Source organism: Eschrichtius robustus, chromosome 2, assembly GCF_028021215.1.
Source record: "Eschrichtius robustus isolate mEscRob2 chromosome 2, mEscRob2.pri, whole genome shotgun sequence".
NCBI lineage: Eukaryota > Metazoa > Chordata > Mammalia > Artiodactyla > Eschrichtiidae > Eschrichtius > Eschrichtius robustus.
In genome coordinates, this window is record NC_090825.1 from 6,268,595 (window position 1) to 6,292,775 (window position 24,181).

Consider the following 24,181-nt stretch of genomic DNA (forward strand, 5'->3'; position numbering starts at 1 on the left):
TAGGTTTCCTCTATTTGTTTAAATAGATTTTGAACATTATGAGCCCTTTATAATATTTTGACCTCACATCCAGTGATGCAATACACTGATCAATAAACAGAAAGAGAAACAGAGATCATCCCATACAGGGATACTCAATACATACAGTGTGCTCAATAGCTACCAGAATGGAATTAAGTGAATGCAGCATTAGCATAACTCAGTTCCAAACTTTAAGGGACAAAGTCTGTTGTCTTGTTGTCTAAGTACTTCCTTGGATGTATCACGTGTTTTATGACCTTCAGACTTCCCAAATGTCTAACCATCTGGTTGGTCATGGAAGCCAAAACACAGAAAAATGACAATAAGTGGTAAATAGACGTATTTGTCTGTTGGGTAACAAAAGATGAGTAGATGATGGAACAGCTCTTTGTATTAAGATTACAAAAGGTAGTAAAGTGCCATTTATTTTAAAAATAAATCCCACTGTCTTTCCATGTGGGTTCTGAGATCAGAGAGGGAGCAGTATTGTGTAGACACTAGATCAACAACCAAATGTATTGAACTCTCAATTTGTGTGTAACAAGGACACAGCTTTTCTTCTAAGTTTTAAAATACGGACATCTATTTTTCACGTCATTAGTAATTTCTTGGTAATCTGAGTTCCAAGTGGCTCCATTTTTCTGGGGTCACCTGTTCTGTTGAAAAACCAAAACATTACTTGATTTCTCACTCTATTTTTGACCTCAGTTATTTTCCATCCTCCTGCTTTTGCTTATCTTGGCCCCATCCAGATGCAGAGATGTCTCATACATTTTGCTGTAGTCCAAAATTTGAACTCACATTGTCACCTTTAAGCTAACATGATGCTGCTATATTGTTAGATCATTAATGAAATTTGGAGAATAACAGAAGGGAATTCGAGCTCAGAATACAAATCAAATCAAAATTCAATTTCAATTAGTTGCCAATGTTTACCAACCATTTTCCAACCAGGAGACACTTTGAATGTTCTCTTTTTCCTTGGATGCAGCCTTTTGATATGAAGCTGGGGTCTCCCCTCCCCCTGAATGAGTCTTTCACTCTTCTCCTATACCCACAGTATCATTGTCTGCCAGAGAGAAAAACCCAGAGTAATCACTGCGTTATTTTGCAGAGTAGTTAAATTTCCCTTTGTATGAACATCACTGATCCAGATTTTGCCCAGGCCTGGTATTTATGACCAAGAAGGTCATCAGGGTGGAGCTTCAAGATGGCGGAAGAGTAAGACGTGGAGACCACCTTCCTCCCCACAAATACATCAGAAATACATCTGCATGCGGAACAACTCCTACAGAACACCCACTGAATGCTGGCAGAAGACATCAGACCTCCCAAAAGGCAAGAAACTCCCCACGTACCTGGGTAGGGCAAAAGAAAAAAGAAATAACAGAGACAAAAGAATAGGGACGGGACCTGCGCCAGTGGGAGGGAGCCGTGAAGGAGGAAAGGTTTCCACACACTAGGAGCCCCTTCGCGGGTGGAGACTGCGGGTGGCGGAGGGGGGAAGCTTCGGAGCCACGGAGGAGAGCGCAGCCACAGGGGTGCGGAGGGCAAAGCGGAGAGATTCCCGCACAGAGGATCGGTGCCGACCAGCACTCACCAGCCCGAGAGGCTTGTCTGCTCCCCCGCCAGGGCGGGCGGGGCTGGGAGCTGAGGCTTGGGCTTTGGTCGGATCGCAGGGAGAGGACTGGGGTTGGCTGCGTGAACACAGCCTGAAGGGGTTAGTGCGCAACAGCTAGCAGGGAGGGAGTCCGGGAAAAAGTCTGCAGCTGCCGAACAGGCAAGAGACTTTTTCTTGCCTCTTTGTTTCATGGCGCGCAAGGAGAGGGGATTCAGAGCGCCACCTAAACGAACTCCAGAGACGGGCGCGAGCCGCGGTGATCAGCGCGGACCCCAGAGACGGGCGTGAGACGCTAAGGCTGCTGCTGTCGCCACCAAGAAGCCTGTGTGCGAGCACAGGTCACTCTCCACACCTCCCCTCCCGGGAGCCTGTGCAGCCCGCCACTGCCAGGGTCCCGTGATCCGGGGACAACTTCCCCGGGAGAACGCACGGCGCGCCTCGGGCTGCTGCAACGTCACGCCGGCCTCTGCCGCCGCAGGCTTGCCCCGCATCCGTACCCCTCCCTCCCCCCGGCCTGAGTGAGCCAGAGCCCCCGAAGCAGCTGCTCCTTTAACCCCGTCCTGTCTGAGCGAAGAACAGACGCCCTCAGGCGACCTACACGCAGAGGCGGGTCCAAATCCAAAGCTGAACCCCGGGAGCTGTGCGAACAAAGACAAGAAAGGGAAATCCCTCCCAGCAGCCTCAGGAGCAGCAGATTGAATCTCCACAATCAACTTGATGTACCTGCATCTGTGGAATACCTGAATAGACAACGAATCATCCCAAATTGAGGAGGTGGACTTTGGGAGCAACGATATTTTTTTTTTCCCTTTTTCTCTTTTTGTGAGTGTGTATGTGAATGCTTCTGTGTGTGATTTTGTCTGTATAGCTTTGCTTTTACCATATGTCCTAGGGTTCTGTCTGTCCTTTTTTTTTGTTTTTGTTTTTGTTTTTGTTTTTTAAGTATAGTTTTTAGCACCTGTTATCATTGGAGATTTGTTTTCTGGTTTGGCTGCTCTCTTCTTTCTTTCTTTCCTTTTTTGAAAAATTTTTTTATTACTTAAAAAAATTTTTTTTAATAATTATTTTTTATTTTAATAACTTTATTTTATTTTATTTTACTTTATTTTATTTTATTTTATCCTCTTTCTTTCTTTCTTTCTTTTTTTTCTCCCTTTTATTCTGAGCCGTGTGGATGACAGGCTCTTGGTGCTCCAGCCAGGCATCACGGCTGTGCCTCTGAGGTGGGAGAGCCAAGTTCAGGACACTGGTCCACAAGAGACCTCCCAGATCCACGTAATATCAAACAGCGAAAATCTCCCAGAGATCTCCCTCTCAACGCCAACACCCAGCTCCACTGAATGACCAGCAAGCTACAGTGCAGGACGCCCTATGCCAAACAACTAGCAAGACAGGAACACAACCCCATCCATTAGCAGAGAGGTTGCCTAAACCCATAATAAGGCCACAGACACCCCAAAACACACCAGCAGATGTGGACATGCCCACCAGAAAGACAAGATCCAGCCTCATCCACCAGAACACAGGCACTAGTCCCCTCCACCAGGAAGCCTACACAACCCACTGAACCAACCTTAGCCACTGGAGACAGACACCAAAAACAACGGGAACTACGAACCTGCAGCCTGCAAAAAGGAGACCCCAAACACAGTAAGTTAAGGAAAATGAGAAGACAGAGAAACACACAGCAGATGAAGGAGCAAGGCAAAAACCCACCAGTCCTAACAAATGAAGAAGAAATAGGCAGTCTACCTGAAAAAGAATTCAGAATAATGATAGTAAAGATGATCCAAAATCTTGGAAATAGAATGGAGAAAATACAAGAAACATTTAACAAGGACCTAGAAGAACTAAAGAGCAAACAAACAGTAATGAACAACACAATAAATGAAATTAAAAATTCTCTAGAATGGATCAATAGCAGAATAACTGAGGCAGAAGAACGGATAAGTGACCTGGAAGATAAAATAGTGGAAATAACTACTGCAGAGCAGAATAAAGAAAAAGGAATGAAAAGAATTGAGGACAGTCTCAGAGACCTCTGGGACAACATTAAATGCACCAACATTTGAATTATAGGAGTCCCAGAAGAAGAAGAGAAAAAGACAGGGACTGAGAAAATATTTGAAGAGATTATAGTTGAAAACTTCCCTAATATGGGAAAGGAAATAGTTAATCAAGAGTCCAAAACAGGATAAATCCAAGGAGGAACACGCCAAGACACATATTAATCAAACTATCAAAAATTAAATACAAAGAACAAATATTAAAAGCAGCAAGGGAAAAACAACAAATAACACACAAGGGAATCCCCATAAGGTTAACAGCTAACTCTGCAAGCCAGAAGGGAGTGGCAAGACATATTTAAAGTGAAGAAGGAGAAAGACCTACACCCAAGATTACTCTACCCAGCAAGGATCTCATTCAGATTTGACGGAGAAGTTAAAACGTTTACAAACAAGCAAAAGCTAAGAGAATTCAGCACCACCAAACCAGCTTTACAACAAATGCTAAAGGAACTTCTCTAGCCAGGAAACACAAGAGAAGGAAAAGACCTACAATAACAACCCCAAAACAATTAAGAAAATGGTGATAGGAACATACATACTCATAATTACCTTAAATATAAATGTATTAAATACTCCAACCAAAAGACATAGACTGGCTGAATGGATACAAAAACAAGACCCATATATATGCTGTCTAAAAGAGACCCACCTCAGACCTAGGGACACATACAGACTAAAAGTGAGGGGATGGTAAAAGATATTCCATGCAAATGGAAATCAAAAGAAAGCTGGAGTAGCAATTCTCATATCAGACAAAATAGACTTTAAAACAAAGACTACTACAAGAGACAAAGAAGAACACTACACTACATAATGATCAAGGAATCAATCCAAGAAGAAGATATAACAATTGTAAATATTTATGCACCCAGCATAGGAGCACCTCAATACATAAGGCAAATACTGACAGCCATAAAAGGGGAAATCGACAGTAGCACAATCATAGTAGGGGAATTTAGCACCCCACTTTCACCAATGGACAGATCATCCAAAATGAAAATAAATAAGGAAACACAAGCTTTAAATGATACATTAAACAAGATGGACTTGATTGATATTTATAGGACATTCCATCCAAAAACAACAGAATACACATTCTTCTCAAGTGCTCATGGAACATTCTCCAGGATAGATCGTATCTTGGGTCACAAATCAAGCCTTGGTAAATTTAACAAAACTGAAATCATATCAAGTATCTTTTCCAACCACAATGCTATGAGACAAGATATCAATTACAGGAAAAAATCTGTAAGAAATACAAACACATGGAGGCTAAACAACACACTACTTAATAACCAAGACATCACTGAAGAAGTCAAAGAGGAAATCAAGAAATACCTAGAAACAAATGACAATGAAAACACAATGATCCAAAACCTATGGGATGCAGCAAAAGCAGTTGTAAGAGGGAAGTTTATAGCTATACAAGCCTACCTCAAGAAACAAGAAACATATCAAATAAACAACCTAACCTTACACCTAAAGCAATTAGAGAAAGAACAACAAAAAAACCCCAAAGTTAGCAGAAAGAAAGAAATCATAAAGATCAGATCAGAAATAAATGAAAAAGAAATGAAGGAAACAGTAGCAAAGATCAATAAAACTAAAAGCTGGTTCTTTGAGAAGATAGACAAAATTGATAAACCATTAGCCAGACTTATCAAGAAATAAAGGGAGAAGACTCAAATCAATAGAATTAGAAATGAAAAAGGAGAAGTAACAAGTGACACTGCAGGAATACAAAGGACCATGAGAGATTACTACAAGCAACAATTTGCCAATAAAATAGACAACCTGGAAGAAATGGACACATTCTTAGAAAAGCACAACCTTCTGAGACTGAACCAGGAAGAAATAGAAAATATAAACAGACCATCACAAGCACTGAAATGGAGACTGTGATTAAAAATCTTCCAACAAACAAAAGCCCAGGACCAGATGGCTTCACAGATGAATTCTATCAAACATTTAGAGAAGAGCTAACACCTATCCTTCTCAAACTCTTCCAAAATATAGTAGAGGGAGGAACACTCCCAAGCTCATTCTACGAGGCCACAATCACTCTGATACCAAAACCAGACAAAGATGTCACAAAGAAAGAAAACTACAGGCCAATATCACTGATGAACATAGATGCAAAAATCCTCAACAAAATACTAGCAAACAGAATCCAACAGCACATTAAAAGGATCATACACCATGATCAAGTGGGTTTTATCTCAGGAATGCAAGGATTCTTCAATATACGCAAATCAATCAATGTGATACACCATATTAACAAATTGAAAGAGAAAAACCATATGATCATCTCAATAGATGCAGAGAAAGCTTTTGACAAAATTCAACACCCATTTATGATAAAAACCCTCCAAACATTAGGCATAGAGGGGACTTTCCTCAACATAATAAAGGCCATATATGACAAACTCACAGCCAACATCATCCTCAATGGTGAAAAACTGAAACCATTTCCACTAAGATCAGGAACAAGACAAGGTTGCCCATTCTCACCACTATTATTAAACATAGTTTTGGAATTTTCAGCTACAGCAATCAGAGGTGAAAAAGAAATAAAAGGAATGCAAATTGGAAAAGAAGAAGTAAAGCTGTCACTGTTTGCAGATGACATGATACTATACATAGAGAATCCTAAAGATGCTACCAGAAAACTACTAGAGCTAACCAATGAATTTGGTAAAGTAGCAGGATACAAAATTAATGCACAGAAATCTTTGCATTCCTATACGCTAATGATGAAAAATCTGAAAGTGAAATTAAGAAAACACTCCCATTTACCACTGCAACAAGAAGAATAAGATATCTAGGAATAAACCTACCTAAGGAGACAAAAGACCTGTATGCAGAAAATTATAAGACACTGATGAAAGGAATTAAAGATGATGCAAATAGATGGAGAGATATACCATGTTTTTGGATTGGAAGAATCAACATTATGAAAATGACTCTACTACCCAAAGCAATCTACAGATTCAATGCAATCCCTATCAAACTACCACTGGTATTTTTCACAGAACTAGAACAAAAGATTTCACAATTTGTATGGAAACACAAAAGACCCCGAATAGCCAAAGCAATCTTGAAAAAGAAAACGGAGCTGGAGGAATCAGGCTCCCTGACTTCAGACTATACTACAAAGCTACAGTAATCAAGACAGTATGGTACTGGCACAAAAACAGAAATGTAGATCAATGGAACAGGATAGAAAGCCCAGAGATAAACCCACGCACATATGGTCACCTTATCTTTGATAAAGGAGGCAAGAATATACAATGGAGAAAAGACAGCCTCTTCAATAAGTGGTGCTGGGAAAACTGGACAGCTACATGTAAAAGAATGAAATTAGAACACTCCCTAACACCATACACAAAAATAAACTCCAAATGGATTAAAGACCTAAATGTAAGGGCAGACACTATCAAACTCTTAGAGGAAAACATAGGCAGAACACTCTATGACATAAATCACAGCAAGATCCTTTTTGACCCACCTCCTAGAGAAATGGAAATAAAAACAAAAATAAATATATGGGACCTAATGAAACTTCAAAGCTTTTGCACAGCAAAGGAAACCAAAAACAAGATGAAAAGTCAACCCTCAGAATGGGAGAAAATATTTGCAAATGAAGCAACTGACAAAGGATTGATCTCCAAAATTTGCAAGCAGCTCATGCAGCTCAATATCAAAAAAACAAACAACCCAATCCAAAAATGGGCAGAAGACCCAAATAGACATTTCTCCAAAGAAGAAGATAAACAGATTGCCAACAAACACATGAAAGAATGCTCAACATCATTAATTGTTAGAGAAATGCAAATCAAAACTACAATGAGATATCATCTCACACCAGTCAGAATGGCCATCATCAAAAAAATCTACAAACAACAAATGCTGGAGAGGGTGTGGAGAAAAGGGAACCCTCTTGCACTGTTGGTGGGAATGTACAATGATACAGCCACTATGGAGAACAGTATGGAGGTGCCTTTAAAAACTAAAATAGAACTACCATATGACCCAGCAATCCCCCTACTGGGCATATACCCTGAGAGAACCATAATTCAAAAAGAATCATGTACCACAATGTTCATTGCAGCACTATTTACAATAGCCAGGACATGGAAGTAACCTAAGTGTCCATCGACAGGTGAATGGGTAAAGAAGGTGTGGCACATATATACAATGGGATATTACTCAGCCATAAAAATAAACGAAATTGAGTTATTTGTAGTGAGGTGGATGGACCTAGAGTCTGTCATACAGAGTGAAGTAAGTCAGAAAGAGAAAAACAAATACCATATGCTAACGCGTATATATGGAATCTTAAAAAAAAAAAAATGATCATGAAGAACCTAGGGGCAAGACGGGAATAAAGACACAGACCTACTAGAGAATGGACTTGAGGATATGGGGAGGGGGAACGGTAGGCTGGGACAAAGTGAGAGAGTGGCATGGACATATATACACTACCAAACGTAAAATAGATAGCTAGTGGGAAGCAGCCACATAGCACAGGGAGATCAGTTCGGTGCTTTGTGACCACCTAGAGGGGTGAGATAGGGAGGGTGGGAGGGAGGGAGATGCAAGAGGGAAGAGATATAGGGACATATGTATATGTATAACTGATTCACTTTGTTTTAAAGCAGAAATTAACACACCATTGTAAAGCAATTATACTCCAATAAAGATGTTTAAAAAAAAAAAAGAGGTCATTAATCTGATTTTAAATCATAAGCACTCTCGACCCAGGTCTCCACATAAGTAGTACCAACAAAGAACAGAGGCTTTGAAATTAGATTTTTCTTTATTGTGACCTAGATAAAATGCACAGCAGATCCTTCATTCATTGAACAAATAACTACAGAGAAAATACTACTTTCCAGGAACTCCTGCAGGAATTGAGAAATAAAGCAATAGACAAGCCCCCCACTTCACTGCCCTTCACACCACCAGTCTCTTTGAGTGGAAGGAACCACATAAGGGGTTATATTGCCAATGTCCACAATAAAATCTAGTGGTATTTCCCCCACCAAAAAAAAATTTGTGGACTTGTCAATCTTTTCCCCTAAGACTGGAATATCTACAGTATTTTTCTGATATTGGTATAGCTATACTGCTTTTTTTTTTCATTAAGGTTTTTATAATTTATCTCTTTTTGGTGTATCTTTTTTTTTATTTCTGATAGTTCTGTATTCTTATATTTAAGATGTGTTTATTGTGAGTAGTTTAGAGTTACATTTTGTCTTTTTTCAGTCCAATCTGACAGTATTAGTCAGTTAATTGGAATATTTAGTCCATTTACATTTAATATAATTTCTGACACAACAGGCTAATAACTGTCATTTTATGATTTATTTTCTATTTGCCCTACCTGTTTTTAGTTTTCTTTGATTCTTCTTTATTGATTTATTTTGGATTAATCAAGGATTTCTTTCCCATTTTCTCTGTTAGCCTGTTAGTCATACAGTTTTTCAAACTTTTTGTTGCTGATGTGGAAATTGCATCCATTCTTGACTTACTACAGTCTAACATAAATTGCTTTCTTTTGCCACTTCTCACACAATTCTAGGATCTCAGAACATTTTTATTCCATTGACTCCCATTTCATCTTTTGTGTTATTGTCATTGTGCATTTCATTCTGTTATATTTTAGACCACACCAACATTAACCTCATTATTTTGTTCCGTTAATATTAATTTATATTTCCCCAGATGTATATATGGACGTTTACCTTGTTAGAAAATTTTGATTTCTCCATTTCATTTCTTAATTTAAATGGAAACATCAAGGGGAATTTAACAAAAAAGTAAAAAGTTGATTATTAAATAAAAAGTGTTCTCTTACTTTCCTAAGTACCAATAAAATTCCCTTTGGTGTGTGACAAGTGTTATGACAAGTATCAGCTCCCTGCCCTTTATCTAACTGCTTCTTTTTGCCTCTGTTGCAAGGAGGTTGGTAACAATGCCAGTCAGATGATGCTGTTGTTTTGATTCAGTTGTTTCACGTGAAGATGGCTCCTGGGAGCATGTGGTGCATAGCAGGTGTTCCTCATCTGTTAGCTCCCCCTTTTTTCCCAGATCTCAGGCACGTGGCTTCCTCCAAATACCAGCCTGTCTTTTTAGCCTCATCTAACAGCTATGCACCGTGGGTGGGCCCCTTCCTAGATCATGAACAGCATGGTGTTAGGGACACTGTCCCCTTCGTCTTTGCATTTACCATTAGTGCTTATATGAAGGGGTCTGGCATTTAATGGGCAGTGATGGATGTTTTCTGATTGGGTTAATGAAGGACGGAAGGGATGAACAAACAATCAACACTCAGTTATGCCAGTTCATAGAGAAACGCTCCCTACCATGCATTGAGACCTCCCACAGGCACACACTGAGTCTCCTGTTGACTTTGCACCTGTCTTTTCCTGGGTCAGGCTGGGGATGGGCTGTGGTGAGGGTCATTTCATCTTCATCAAGATGCACTCCTGGCCTACCCTCTGCTCCCTTGGTGAAAGTTCCCAACAGCCCCAAAGCGATATGCACTGTGGGTGGGCCCAGGGGACAGACACCTGGACCAGTGAATCTGTGAGCAAAGCCCAGCTTCCCCACCCCTTCCTCTACTCTCTCACCACTTTGTCCACCAAAAAGAATTTTTTTTAAAGAATAAAAGAAACAATGTGGAAGAAGGAGAAAATGTGGCATTCAACAAATGTTTGTTTATACACACTGAATGCCACTAGCTAAATCCACAATGCCTGAAGAATATGGTGTTTTCTGTAATAGATTAATGTTTAAAACACTCAAGGATGAATATCAACTTGCAAAGATTGCTGTCTATGATACTTCTTCTCAAAAAAAAAAAAAAAATTGCATAGTTTCCTTGAAGAGATTGGAAAAGTTGCCACTCTAACTATAATAAATACAGATTAAAGTATGTGTAATATTGCATGCTATTGTGTACCACAAATACTGAATTTAAAGACTAAAAATACAAGAAAATCTCATATGTTATCATTTCTTTGTGTCCCACCTATAGTTTCTCATAGATGATGTCTTTTTCAGAAGCTAGTATTTCTGACTCTGTCTTTATAATAGTTTAGAAGCACTAAAGAGGATTGGATGGTCACCACAGAGGAAATGAAATATTTGAAAATATGTGACTCTTACTTAGGAAATGTGGAATATTGGTTGACTTTCAAAAGTGCAATAAAGCTTGTACTTTATCTCTCAAATGAACAAGCAGGTGAAAATGAGTGTTTTCTATCTTAGACTGACCACTGGTTTCTGGCATTTTAATATTATTTCTGCTTCACTACTTTAAAATCAAAATAGATAAGTAATATCCTCAGGGAAATAACTATGCCTTCCTTTATTCTCCATACTGAAGAACACATGCTTAGAGCTCAATAAATAATAAAGAATATAATAACACACTCTGACCTTAGAAAATTTTATATTTTTTTCAATCTGTATTTCTAGAGTCTGTATTTTAACTTGTAAAGAGTCCTCAAATTAGCCTGACTACAAATCAGTATTGATTTCAGATGGTACTTGGCTGTGACCTTGGTTGTGTGACATCTCTTGGTCTTCCTTCCACACCTGGTTTCAGGAGCGGCTTCTGCTGTCCCTACTGCCAGCGCACATAGCCATGGAGATGAAAGCCGAGATCATCCAGAGGCTGCAGGGCCCCAAAGCCGGCCAAATGGAAAACACCAACAACTTTCACAACCTGTACGTCAAGCGGCACACCAACGTCAGGTACGCTGCTGCTCTGTTCTCCTTCCGCAGCAAGTCTGGGGAGCCTGTATGCCAGGTGGGGGACATATTTAACTGGGAGCCCATAATCTTACAGTTTCATGTGTCCTTTGGAACTGTTTATCTTTGTGTGTAGAGTAAATATCACTCCACCTACCCATGTGCTGCCTCTTGGGCCTTCACATTAAGATAAGAAAATGGGTTCCTCTACTTATTGCATTTTGTGACCATCAATTACAAAAGGGAGAGAAGTGGACAACGGGGCCCTTATTCTGGGAACTCCTTGGTCAGATCTCACTGTGTCCCTGAAAACCAGGACTCAGTATCAGTAAGATTAAAGAGTCATGGGCTCTAGGCACAAGGACTGGTTCCTCAAGGTGGACTCGGCAAGGGCAGGGCCTTGGGAAGCCAGCACTTTCCAGGGAAGCTGGATGTTCTGCTGTCAATCAGGAATGATGGGTTTCTGGGGTATGGCTGGTACCCAGCATCACAGGGAACCAACATGCACCTTAATTAAATTATAATGAAAGTTACTGCTTTTCCAAGAGTGGCACAGCCATCCATGCTTCCCAGGGAGCCATTCCTGGACTCCCAGTAACTGGAAAACTAACATGGGATTGTGGTCAGGAAGGAGGATGGTATAGGACCTCTTCTCCCCTGAGCTCTAGAGAGGAGCTGAGCAGGTCCTCACTTCAGTCTGGAGAGGGTTCTCCCTCCTGTGCTCCCCATGCATCTCCGGCTACAGTGGTGTGGGACCCCTCCAGATGTGGGCGCCCTGGTCCTCACTGTTCTCCATGCCCACTCATTCCTGATACCACTTCTCTGGGGGCTGTCCTTTCATCCACTCGATTACATTGCAGTGGTGCTTGCTATTCTGGCTGGGTTATCTCCATAAGTAACCTGTGCATGCCTCACTCATTATGTCATTCCTTTAGTTGTCAGGGTTATTCACCCCCCCCCCACCCCATTCAATTGTTTAATAACAACAACCACAAACACAAACTAAAATGTGTTTAGAATCGTCTAGAATTGTAATAGGGCTGTTTGCCTTCAAGTCCAGACCTTTTCCATTGCATGGTGCAGCCTTCTGTCTGGTTACTTCATGTCAAGGATTTTTGAAGTTTATTAAGAAACAAATTTAAATGTAGCTTAATTTATGCATTGCTAAGACAAATCGCATTTTAACACATGATTTTAGGAAAAGGTATGGCCCAAGCACACAAAGAGCTAATATACAATGAGAAATGCATATTGAAAGGGAGATAACAGAGAAAAAAAGTTGCACATCAAGTAGGAACTAAGGAAAATACATTGAATAAATGAGGAATCAGGAGTAAATTTTTTTATAGTCCCCACCTTTTTTTTTCTTGGAATAATAGGAAAGAACTATGTGTGTATATATACATAATATGTATGTATGTATATGTGCATATATTTATGTGTGTTTGTATATATATATATATATATATATATATACATATATATACACACACATATATATACATATACACACACACACACACACACACAGAGAACATTCATACATGTTAAGGAGTAAAACTGGACTTCCTTGGTGGCGCAGTGGTTAAGAATCCTCCTGCCAATGCAGGGGACACAGGTTCGAGCCCTGGTCCAGGAAGATCCCACATGCTGCGGAGCAACTAAGCCCATGCGCCACAACTACTGAGCCTGCACTCTAGAGCCCGCAAGCCACAACTACTGAGCCCATGCACCACAACTACTGAAGCCCATGCATCCTAGAGCCCACACGCCACAACTACTGAGCCCACACGCCACAACTACTGCAGCCCACGCACTCTAAGGCCCACATGTGGCAACTACTGAGACCAAGTGCTGCAATTACTGAAGCCCACGTGCCTAGAGCCCATGCTCTGTAACAAGAGAAGCCACCGCAATGAGAAGCCCATGCACCACAGCAAAGAGTAGACCCCACTCACTGCAACTAGAGAAAGCCTGCACACAGCAACGAAGACCCAGTGCAACCAAAAAAAAAGGAATAAAATTATTTAAAACACTAGACTGCCTTTAGGTTTTTAAGCATTTTACCTACATAATTAAAAAAAAAAACATTTATGGTGTTTGACAAGATATACTATAGTAGAAATTGCTCTTTCCAGCCTTAACTGTATGAAAATCAGCAATGCCCCTTCCATCTCCAGAAATATTTTTATGTCACTTATTGGTATTCAAAATGTGTAAGGATAAATGTATCTGTATCTAAATAGGATCACAGACTATCTTTAAGTAACTGTGATATAATCCAGGAACAATAGACCTGTAAAAATGACTGAAGACACAACCAATCTCAAGCAGTTGATAATGGTCTGCATAATATCTGTATTAGTTATCAGTTTCTGTGTAACAAGTTACCCCAAAACTTAGTGGCTTTAAAGAACAATAAACACACCAATCAGAATGGTCATCATCAAAAAGTCTATAAATAACAAATGCTGGAGAGGATGTGGAGAAAACGGAACCCTCTTACATTGTTGGTAAGAATGTAAATTGTTGCAGCCACTATGGAAAACAGTATGGAGGTTCCTCAAAAAACTAAAAATAGAGCTACCATATAATCCAGCAATCTGACTCCTGGGCATATATCTGGAGAAAACCACGATTCGAAAAGATACATGCACCCCAATGTTCACTGCAGCACCATTTACAATAGCCAAGACATGGAAGCAATCTAAATGTCCATTGACAGATGAATGGATAAAGAAGATGTGGTACATATATACAATGGAATATTACTTAGCCATAAAAAATGAAATAATGCCATTTGCAGCAACATGGATGGACCTAGAGATTATCATTAAGTGAAGTAAGAGAAAGACAACTGTCATATGATATCACTTACATGTAGAATCTAAAATACAATACAAATCAACATATCTATGAAACAAAAACAGACTCACAGACATAGAGAACAGACTTGTGATTGTTAAGGGGAAGGGGGTTGGAAGAGGGAAGGACTGGGAGTTTGGGATTAGCAGAGGCAAGCTATTATACATAGAATGGATAAACAACAAGGTCCTACTGTATAGCACAGGGAACTATATTCAATATCCTATGACAAACCATATGGAAAGAAATATGAAAAAGAATATATATATATATATATATATATATATGTATAACTGAATCATTTTGCTGTATAGAAGAAATTAACACAACATTGTAAATCAGCTATAATTCAAAAAAAAAAACCATAAAAAAAAAAACCCCATAGAATGGGAGAAAATATTTGCAATAATATATCTGATAAGGGACTTGAATCCAGAATATATAAAGAACTTTTACAGCTCAACAATAAAAATACAAATAACCTAATTTAAAAAAAAAAGAACAATAAACATCTCACAACATCTGTGGGTTGGAGTTTGGGAGGAGCTTACCCAGGTGGTTTTGGCATAGACTTTCCCATGAGGCTGCAGGCTGCTGGGCAATCTGTTCCCAATGTGACTTCCCACCTGATGGGCAGGTTAACTTCCTGTTGGCTGGAGGCCTCAGTTCCTCATCATTGGGCCTCTTCACAGGTTGCTTGATTATCCTCACAACATGGCCGCTTGCTTCCCCAGAGGGAGGGGTCCAGGTGGAAGCTGCAATATCTTTTATGATCTAACCTTGGAAGGTCATTTCTGGTCATTTCTGCAGTATCCTATTGGTTACACAAGTCAGCCCTACCCATTATGGGAAGGGACAGTACAAGAGTGTGAGTACTGGGAGGTGAGGATCACTGGGGCCACCTTGGAAGCTGATTAACACACTTATCTAAGGCAAAGGATTGGTGAAGCAGCTTCAACTGTCTTCAGAGATTGTGTAGAATATGTTTGCAGTGTTAAATTAAATTTAAATTCATAAAACATATTTGAGATCCTAAAGTAACTTAAATTCTTAAAACTTAAAAATGCAAAAGCTTCAATGGCATAGAGTACCAATTAATTTTAAAGGAAATATGAAAACATACAGCCTTTTCCTCCTGAAACAGGACAGGTATAATAAACAAAGAAGCAGATACAATACCTGGCTAATGCAGGTAGTTCAGTCAATACCTGAGGGTGTTTTTTAATGAGAATTATTAGGTTTATAGACCAAAAAGATCTGTTGATAACTTTTAGTTTTGCTTTGATGATTCATTCAATGAAATATTTATTCTCTGTTAATAACATTGGCTAGCTCTTTACTAACTGATATAATAACAATAATAATAATAGTAATAAGCAGGATGAGGAGGAAGTGGAGAAGAAAAAGAATTTATAGATGTGAAGGTAGCAACTACCAGTTGCCTTCTGAATCATTGTCTTCCTCTGAATCCCTCCCCCTAGTGCTGAAACATTCACAAACCCATCATGTCTTTGAAAACAAACATAAATCGCTGAATCCAGTGCCACCCTCCAACTCTGAAATTATCTCCATGAATTTCATAGCCCAGATTCTACAACAATTTTCCACTCTCTAACTAGACTTCCTTATTTTCTCTCCCTCCTCAAATCACCACCCTCTGGCATTAACCTCCCCCATGTCACAGAACTCATTCTTCCTACATTTCACCACCAGTTGTCTTGTTCCCAAATCTGAATATGACTTCCTCTGCATCTTATCTCATTGACCACATGGTTATGCTTGGTCCCATTCACCTTGTCTTTGCATTTAAATAACTCTACATCCTTGGGTTTCCATGCCATTGTTTCCCCTTTGTTTTCTCCCTGCGGTCTTCTTTATTGTTTTCTCGTCCCTAAATCTAGGCTCTTCTGTAAATGAAAGTATTTCCAGGGCTCTCCTAACTCCTCTGTTCTCTCCAGCTCTCTCCCAGGACTTAATGACCATCTATATGATGCTAAGACACAGAACTCAACCATAGTTTTCCATAAGCATCTACCTAATGGTCTTCCTCTTGGGTCTCCCACTGACACCACCCTCAGACTCAACCCAACCGAAGTGGAGCTAGTCAACTCCTGCAAGCTTGATTTGATTTGTACACTAGGTACAGCCCCAGTACTCAGCCAGAACCCGGTTTTTATCTCAACACTTCCTTTTCCTAGACACTTCCCACAACATCTAATCCCTACCAAAGCCTGATTCATTCTCCTTCCTACAAATCTCCCCTCTCTGTCCAGGTCTCCCCATTTCCCCCACTTATAGACCTTCCACAGGGCTCTCCGGGATGTACCGGATATGATTCTCACTGACCTGCCCACCTCCAGGTTGCTGCCGCCGGAGTGGTCTTTCTCAAGTGGTGATGTGATCCGAGTCTAGGTCGGGTTTCCTTCCTGTGTGACCCCCGCAGTGCCCTGCGCCTCCTCTTCCATAACCCTTTGTACATTGTGTCCCAGTTACTCATATACAGTCTGCATCTTCCTGCCCAGTAACCGCAGGGCCAGCTTCAGACCTGTACATTCAGACCATCTTGGGCTCCTTCACCCACTACATGTCTTGACACAGGAAACACTGTGGAGGTTGTCAACAAGGAGTCAAGCACTCATTCTCACGTTCTCCCTCCCATGCTGCCTGGATCGGGCATCTTCCTCTGAGTGAGAGTAATGCCTCCTCTTGGACCATGGCTCAGCATCTGTGGGTCCCTGCCTCTGCAGGAGAGCACAGGAGAAGTAGGGATGGTTTTATGGCACCATCTGAATGGAGAGCACAAAAGCCCCAGCAGCCCTGATTTCCCTGGACCAGAGGTCTCCCCCTGCTCTGTCCATCATCAGAGGAGCAAGTCTCTCCTCCAAGGTGAAGCCACAAACCTTGTACTTTGCATGAGGAGCAGGGTGTTGCCAGCAGCAGAGATCAAGCCATGTTCTGCCTGGGACCAGGCTGACGGCTGCCACACTTTTTTTTTTTTTTTAATTGTGGTAAAATGTACAATTTTAACCATTTTAAATGGTACAGTGCAGTGTCGTTAAATACATTCATGTTGTTCTGCAACCATCACCAACATCCATGTCCAGAACTTTTTTTTCATCCCAAGCTGAAGCTCCGTACCCACTAAACAGCAATGCCCCATCCCCAGACTCTGGCAGCCACCATGCTACTCTCTGTCTCTATGGTTGGGCTAGTCTAAGTACTTCATATAAGTGAAATCATATAATATTTGTCCTTTTGAGTCTAGCTTATTTCACTCAATTTAATGTCTTCAAGGTTCATCCAAGTTGTAGCATGTGTCAGAATTTCATTTCTTTTAAAGACTGAATAATATTCCGCTGTATTATACACCACAGTTTCATCCATCCATTTCTTTAAATGTCAATAGACATTTGTTTCATTTTATGAATAATACTGCTGTGAACATGGGTATACGAATATCTGTTTGAGTTCCTGCTTTCAGCTCTTTTGGGTGTATACCTAAGAGTGGAATTGCTGGATCCTATATATGGTAATTTTATGTTTCATAAAATTTTGTGAATTGGCAGTTATTTTTGTTTCATGGCCCATCTTAAACCATACCATATTCACTACCTGAATCCAGAATTTTAGGCTTCTTTATTAGTCCTTTACACAAAGCATAAACACGTTATTGTGTAGGTAAAGTTGTAATGTACACAGTGGTGCTGTAGTTTCTCTATCCTGACCCATCAAGGTTAGCTAAACACGTACACAACTCTAAGGAATCTCACATTTGCCCTCCCAGCCTGTACATCCCATGAAGGGAAGCTGTACTGTCATTTCCTAAGTGACTTTCCCTGACTCTTCACCACCTCCACTGTTCTGTCTTACAGCACTCGGCTGTTTTCTTTTATAGCACTTATTATCACTGAAATTGGACGTTGGTTGGTGTCATTTGTTTAATGCATCCCCCAAACCAGACTCTGAGCTTTAGAAAGATGCTCTGTATCTGCTCTCCTGGCAGGTAGTAAGGAAGCCAGAATTTTTTCTTTGAATCAATAAAAACAGGATTTGACTTTTATTATTTTGCTTCTTCTACATAGGAATCCTTATAATATAAAAATCATGTAACGATTCAAATAGAAGCATACTCCTTTGATATCAGAATTATGACACTGTAATGTGCTGTCAGGATGAAGACCACATAAATGAGAGAGGCGGGGAGGGGCTGGCCCTGAGAGAAGAAAGGTGAGCAGTAAAAACGGACTAGAAGAGAGAAAGTGCATCACATGACTTTTTCTTCCACGATTTAATTATAAAAATTTAACATCAAAAAAGAAAAATTTAATGGGAAAGTTTAGCAAAATGTTTACATATTCCATACCCAGGGAAATGACATTTTGCAAAAATATAAAATGTAAGAACATATACTCTTTTAATGGGAAAAACTACCATTACTTTCTTAACGAATATCAACTTGCAAACATGGCACCCACTGGTTTGTTCCCACAGTATCCTCTATGCGGACATTGTTGGGTTCACCCGTCTGGCCAGTGACTGCTCCCCAGGAGAACTGGTCCACATGCTGAACGAACTCTTTGGAAAATTTGATCAAATTGCAAAGGTGAGTATTAGTGATTGCCTTCTATTTTGAGGATATATAAAATTTGGGCTTACTTTTTCTCTGGTCCCTTATCAATTTTTTACCTCTTCATAAAAGCATCCTTTAGGAATGTTGTTTGTAGATTTGTTGGATTTATTTGCCATCGAGCCCTGATAAATCTCAAACCTACACTGGGAATGAGAGATGTCATAGCATATAATTAGCATATGTTTTCATCTACTTTTAAAACTTCTGCTTATATATAACTCAGCACACATATAATAAATACATTCAAGATGACGAGATTTGATTTGCACATCTCTCTCTACTGTGCTGTTCTAAGATTCTCTTTTTAGGCATTTCGATGTCAAGGAGTTGGAAACATGATTTCCTCTCCAGTTATAACTATTACATATTCACAGTGTTAAGCGGCATCCTGGGAAAATCCCTAAAATAGGATGCATCCCTTCTTCCTAAGCCCTTTATTGACTGTTGTCTCCTTTTTTTTTTACTTTTTTTTTTTTTAATTTTATTTATTTATGGCTGAGTTGGGTCTTCGTTTCTGTGCAAGGGCTTTCTCTAGTTGCGGCGAGCGGGGGCCACTCTTCATCGCGGTGCGCGGGCCTCTCACTGTCGCAGCCTCTCTTGTTGCGGAGCACAGGCTCCAGACGTGCAGGCTCAGCAATTGTGGCTCACGGGCCCAGTCGCTCCGCGGCACGTGGGATCCTCCCAGACCAGGGCTCGAACCCGTGTCCCCTGCATTGGCAGGCAGACTCTCAACCACTGCGCCACCAGGGAAGGCCCTGTTGTCTCCTTTTTATCCACTGACCCTTGTGCCACTTGCAGAGATGTAAGTTCAGTATTTGTCATTCATATGCTCATTTGTGGGAAGTTTCACAGAGAAGAAATGATGACAACTGATCTAAAACCATACTAGACCTTATTCTAGATTTATTTATTGCAACTATTAAGGTTCCTGGTGGGAATATTGATAATTTTTTTTCTTTCCTGCTAGCCCTCTACTTCTGTCTCATAAAATGTTTCTGGTCAGCTTAATTTTGTCTCTGAATTGTTCCCAACAAAAATACATTATTATGCTTATTAAAATGCATCCTTTACATAAGGAAGAGTTGGTTCTAAGTTTAGTTCATGGTGAGATTTTGAAAACAATAGGTGAGATTTTGCTCACTTTTAAACAATAAAGAACATTGCAGCCAAGCCCCCTAGGCATAAATCTGGCTTGCAGATGTTCACAGAGTCACTCTTGGGTCAAGCTTTCCATGAGGTGTAATATGTTGCCCAACTGACCATGACAGATCTCATTGGGAATTCTAAAAAATCACTAAGAGTATAGCTCTGTTTCCTTCCTTTACCAAACCAAAGGAAGAGGCTGAGTTTGGCGTAGAGGGGGCCTCATCTTTAGAAAATAACGTCTTGAAAGTTTGAGTTAGAAAAAGGTCATTTTTGTTGCACTACCTGGTCACAGTAGGAAGAAACATCCTAATCTTGGCTGATAACAACAGAGCTCCAGTGTGTACATGGCATTTTCCCCACACGCAAGGCTCTGTGTCCAAATTACTTCTCTCTATATGGACACCAGTCAAACTGATTAGGGGCCCACCCTACTCCTATATGACCTCATCTTAGCTAATTACATCTACAATGACCCTATGGCCAAATAATGTCATGTTCACAGGTACCAGGGGTTAGGATTTCAACATGTGAATCTGAGGAGGACACAATTTATAACTCATAAGGGAGGTACTCAGTGTGACTTCCTGCTCCTCTCTGATCATTGTAACAAAGGAACGTCCAGGCAATATCAGAGACTGGCCTAGGATAGCTTGGTCCATCCATTGCTGGTCACAGGGGCAGCATGCTTTGGATATCAGTTCATGGCTCATAGTTCAAAACATGGAGTTGGTGAGCCTTGTAAGCAAACAGATAGTTCAGTCCATTGAGGGAATACTACATAAAGCACATTAAGTTAAGGAACTCAACATCACTGCTCATTCACTGTTAGTTTTTATCCACTTTAATGAGGTATAATTGGCATACAGAAAGCTGTACATATTTCATATACATACAACTTACTGAGCTTAGGGATACACCCTTGAAACCATCACTACAATCTATGCCATAAACATCTATCACCTACAAAAGTTTCCTCTTGCCCTTTTAATTTATCATTATCATCATCATTATTATTTTGTGATTAAAACACTTAACATAAGATCTACCTTCTTAGCCAATGTTTAGGTATACAATATAATATTATTAACTATAGACACTATGCTGTACAGTAGATCTCTAGGACTTATTCATCATGCATAACTGAAACTTTGTGCCCTTTGACCAACACCTCCCCACTTTCCCCTCTCCCAGGCCTGGAAACCACCATTCTATACTCTGCTTCTGTGTTTGACCAATTTAGATTCCTCATATAAGTGGTATCATGTAGTATTTGTCATTCTGTATCTGGCTTATTTCACTTAACAAGTCAAATTCAACAGCATTTTAAAAAGATCATATACCATGACCAACTGGGATTTATCCCTGGGATGCAAGTTGGATAGCATCGCAAATCAATTGATGGGATATAACACATTAACAGAATGAAGGGTAAAAATCATATGATCATCTCAATCAATTGATGCAGAAAAAGCATGTGACAAAATTAAACACGCTTTTATGATTAAAAACTCTCAACTAATAAGAAGGAACTTACCTCAACACAATAAAGCCGTATATGAAAAACCCGCAGTGAACATCATACTCAACAGTGACAAACTGAAAGCTTTTCTTCTAAGATTGGGCACAAGACAAGGATACCTACTCTCACCAGTTCTGTTCAACATAGTGCTGGAAGTTCCTGACGAAACAGTTAGGCAAGAAAAAGAAATAAAAGACATCCAACTCAAAAGAGAAGTAACATTATCTCTGTTTGCAGATGATATGACCTTATATGTAGAAAACCCTAAAGAGTCCACAAAAATCTGTTAGAACTAATAAATAAACTCAGTAAAGTTGCAGGATACAAAGTCAATGTACAATAATCAGTTGTATTTCTATACAATGAAGTATCTCATAAGGAAATCAAGAAAACACATTTACATTATCATCAAAAATAATAAAATACTTAGGAAATAGACTTAACTAAGTAGGTGAATGACTTATGCACCAAAAACTATAAAATAGTGATGAAAGAAATATAAAGAGACACAAATAAGTAGAAAGACATTCCATGTTCATGGGTTGAAAGAATTAATATTGTTAAAATAGTACCCAAAACCATCTACAGACTCAATGCAATCCCTATCAAAATCCCAATGGTAGTTTTTACAGAAATAGAAAAAAAAATCCTAAAATTCATATAGAACCACAAGAGACACCAAATATCCAAAGCAACTTTGAGCAAGAATAACAAAGCTGGAGGCATCGTGCTTCCTGATTTCAAAATATATTGCAAAGCTACAGCAATCAAAATAGTCTGATACTGGTATTAAAGACAGGCATACTGACCAATGGAGCAGAATAGAGAGACTAGAAATAAACCCATGCATATACAGTCAGCTGATCATTGATAAGAGTGCCAAGAATTCACTGTTCTTAATCTTACTGTTTTCTAGACTCAGGATACATATTTAGGAAGTATAGGAGAGAAGCCTTATAAATAAACAATGTTTTGCCTTTTTATTATTTAAAATATTGTTATCAGGAATTACTAACACATCATCTATAACGCTATAGATAAGCATGAAAGTACACAGCTCTCTATGAGACAGGGAAAGAAATCTGCAAAATCTTCAGTAAACCTAACACATACTTAAGAACAAAAAGATCTTATGTTCATTTTATTATTTCAAATTTGTTCATTTTATATATAAGCCTGTGCGAGTGTTATGAAGAAAAAAAATCTGAGATTTCCCTGGTGGTCCAGTGGTTAAGACTCCAGGCTCCCACTACACAGGTTTGATCCCTGATTGAGGAGCTAGGATCCCACATGCCACGCAGTGTGGCCAAAAAAAAAAAAAATCTGTGTTTGGTACATCTTTGTTTATTTATGTATTTATTATAAATTTGAGTGAAGAGTCTCTAAACTAGTTGAAAAGGTTAGAAATGGATGTAGGATTAATGCATATGAATGAAGTTAATCTCAATACTATGATATAAATACAACCCAGCCAAGAAAAATAATGAGTTTGTCTAACTTTATATTAAAATGGTTTAACCTCAGATCAGAATTAAGTTTTAAATTACTTGGCAATGTTGAATGGTGGCTTATTATGTTGTAGAGATGTTTATCGGAAGCTACATGTCAGCAGGTAAGAATCTGCTTCAGCTTTAAAAGAAATAAGGAAAATCGTGAGCACAGTAGGAAATGACAAAAATTCTAATTCCAGTTGAGTTCTGATTACCATTTTCTATCCTGAAAGATTCTGTTTTGCATAGAATGTTTCATTTCACTGTCAGTGTTTGGATTTGTTCAGACTAAAGAGAATGGTCCTATCTTTACCCTCCTCTGCTGTGTTAAGTGTAAATCATTCCAGAACTTTCTCTCAGCTTTCCCCTTCTACCCCTTACCCTGATTCTTCCTGCTTTGGTAAAGGGGCATGCAGGTGAGGGTGGCTCAATCTTGATGGGTAATTAAGGGAAACTCAACTAGTTCTCATTTCTTTCTCCCCACAATCCCTATTCACTGTGGCAATGCCAGTAGAACTAGCACTTGGTGATATTTGGTAAATCAAAATCATTATATATGTGCTTAATACAACTGAAATTCTGTGATTTCTTCTTTCAGGAGAATGAATGCATGAGAATAAAAATTCTAGGAGACTGCTACTACTGTGTTTCCGGACTCCCTATCTCTCTCCCTAACCATGCCAAGAATTGTGTGAAAATGGGACTGGATATGTGTGAAGCCATAAAGTAAGTGTAATGCTTAGTAAGAGCTTTTTTAACTGTTTGATAAGTTTTAGTTGTAGTTCTTACAACTATTCCTATTTTTCTGTCTACTGAAACTAAATACATGATTGTACATTTAAATATAGATGGGCAGAGACTCATTTATTGACATGTGAGAACTCAGTCCAAAGTAAGCCTTCTGTGTTTTGTATTACTGTTATTAGTCTTAGATTACAGCAACACTGAGTTAGAATCTTTGGGAAGGGACCTTTGTGTTTGTTTCAAAAGTGTTTTTTTTTAAACATGTAAAGGTCTCCTCCAGTCTTCAGGAAAAAGTCTGTACTCTTAGCATCTCTT

At 39.4% G+C, this 24,181-nt stretch overlaps 1 protein-coding gene across 1 annotated transcript in view; it reads left to right on the plus strand.

Moving 5' to 3' along the window:
• ADCY2 (adenylate cyclase 2) overlaps positions 1–24,181 on the plus strand; it is a 438,100-nt gene that overhangs the window by 287,700 nt on the left and 126,219 nt on the right. Inside the window, exons 5-7 of the mRNA XM_068531874.1 lie at positions 11,327–11,475; positions 18,829–18,940; positions 23,721–23,848. Of these exons, the coding sequence (XP_068387975.1) occupies positions 11,327–11,475; positions 18,829–18,940; positions 23,721–23,848 (389 nt within the window). The remainder of the gene's footprint in view (positions 1–11,326; positions 11,476–18,828; positions 18,941–23,720; positions 23,849–24,181) is intronic.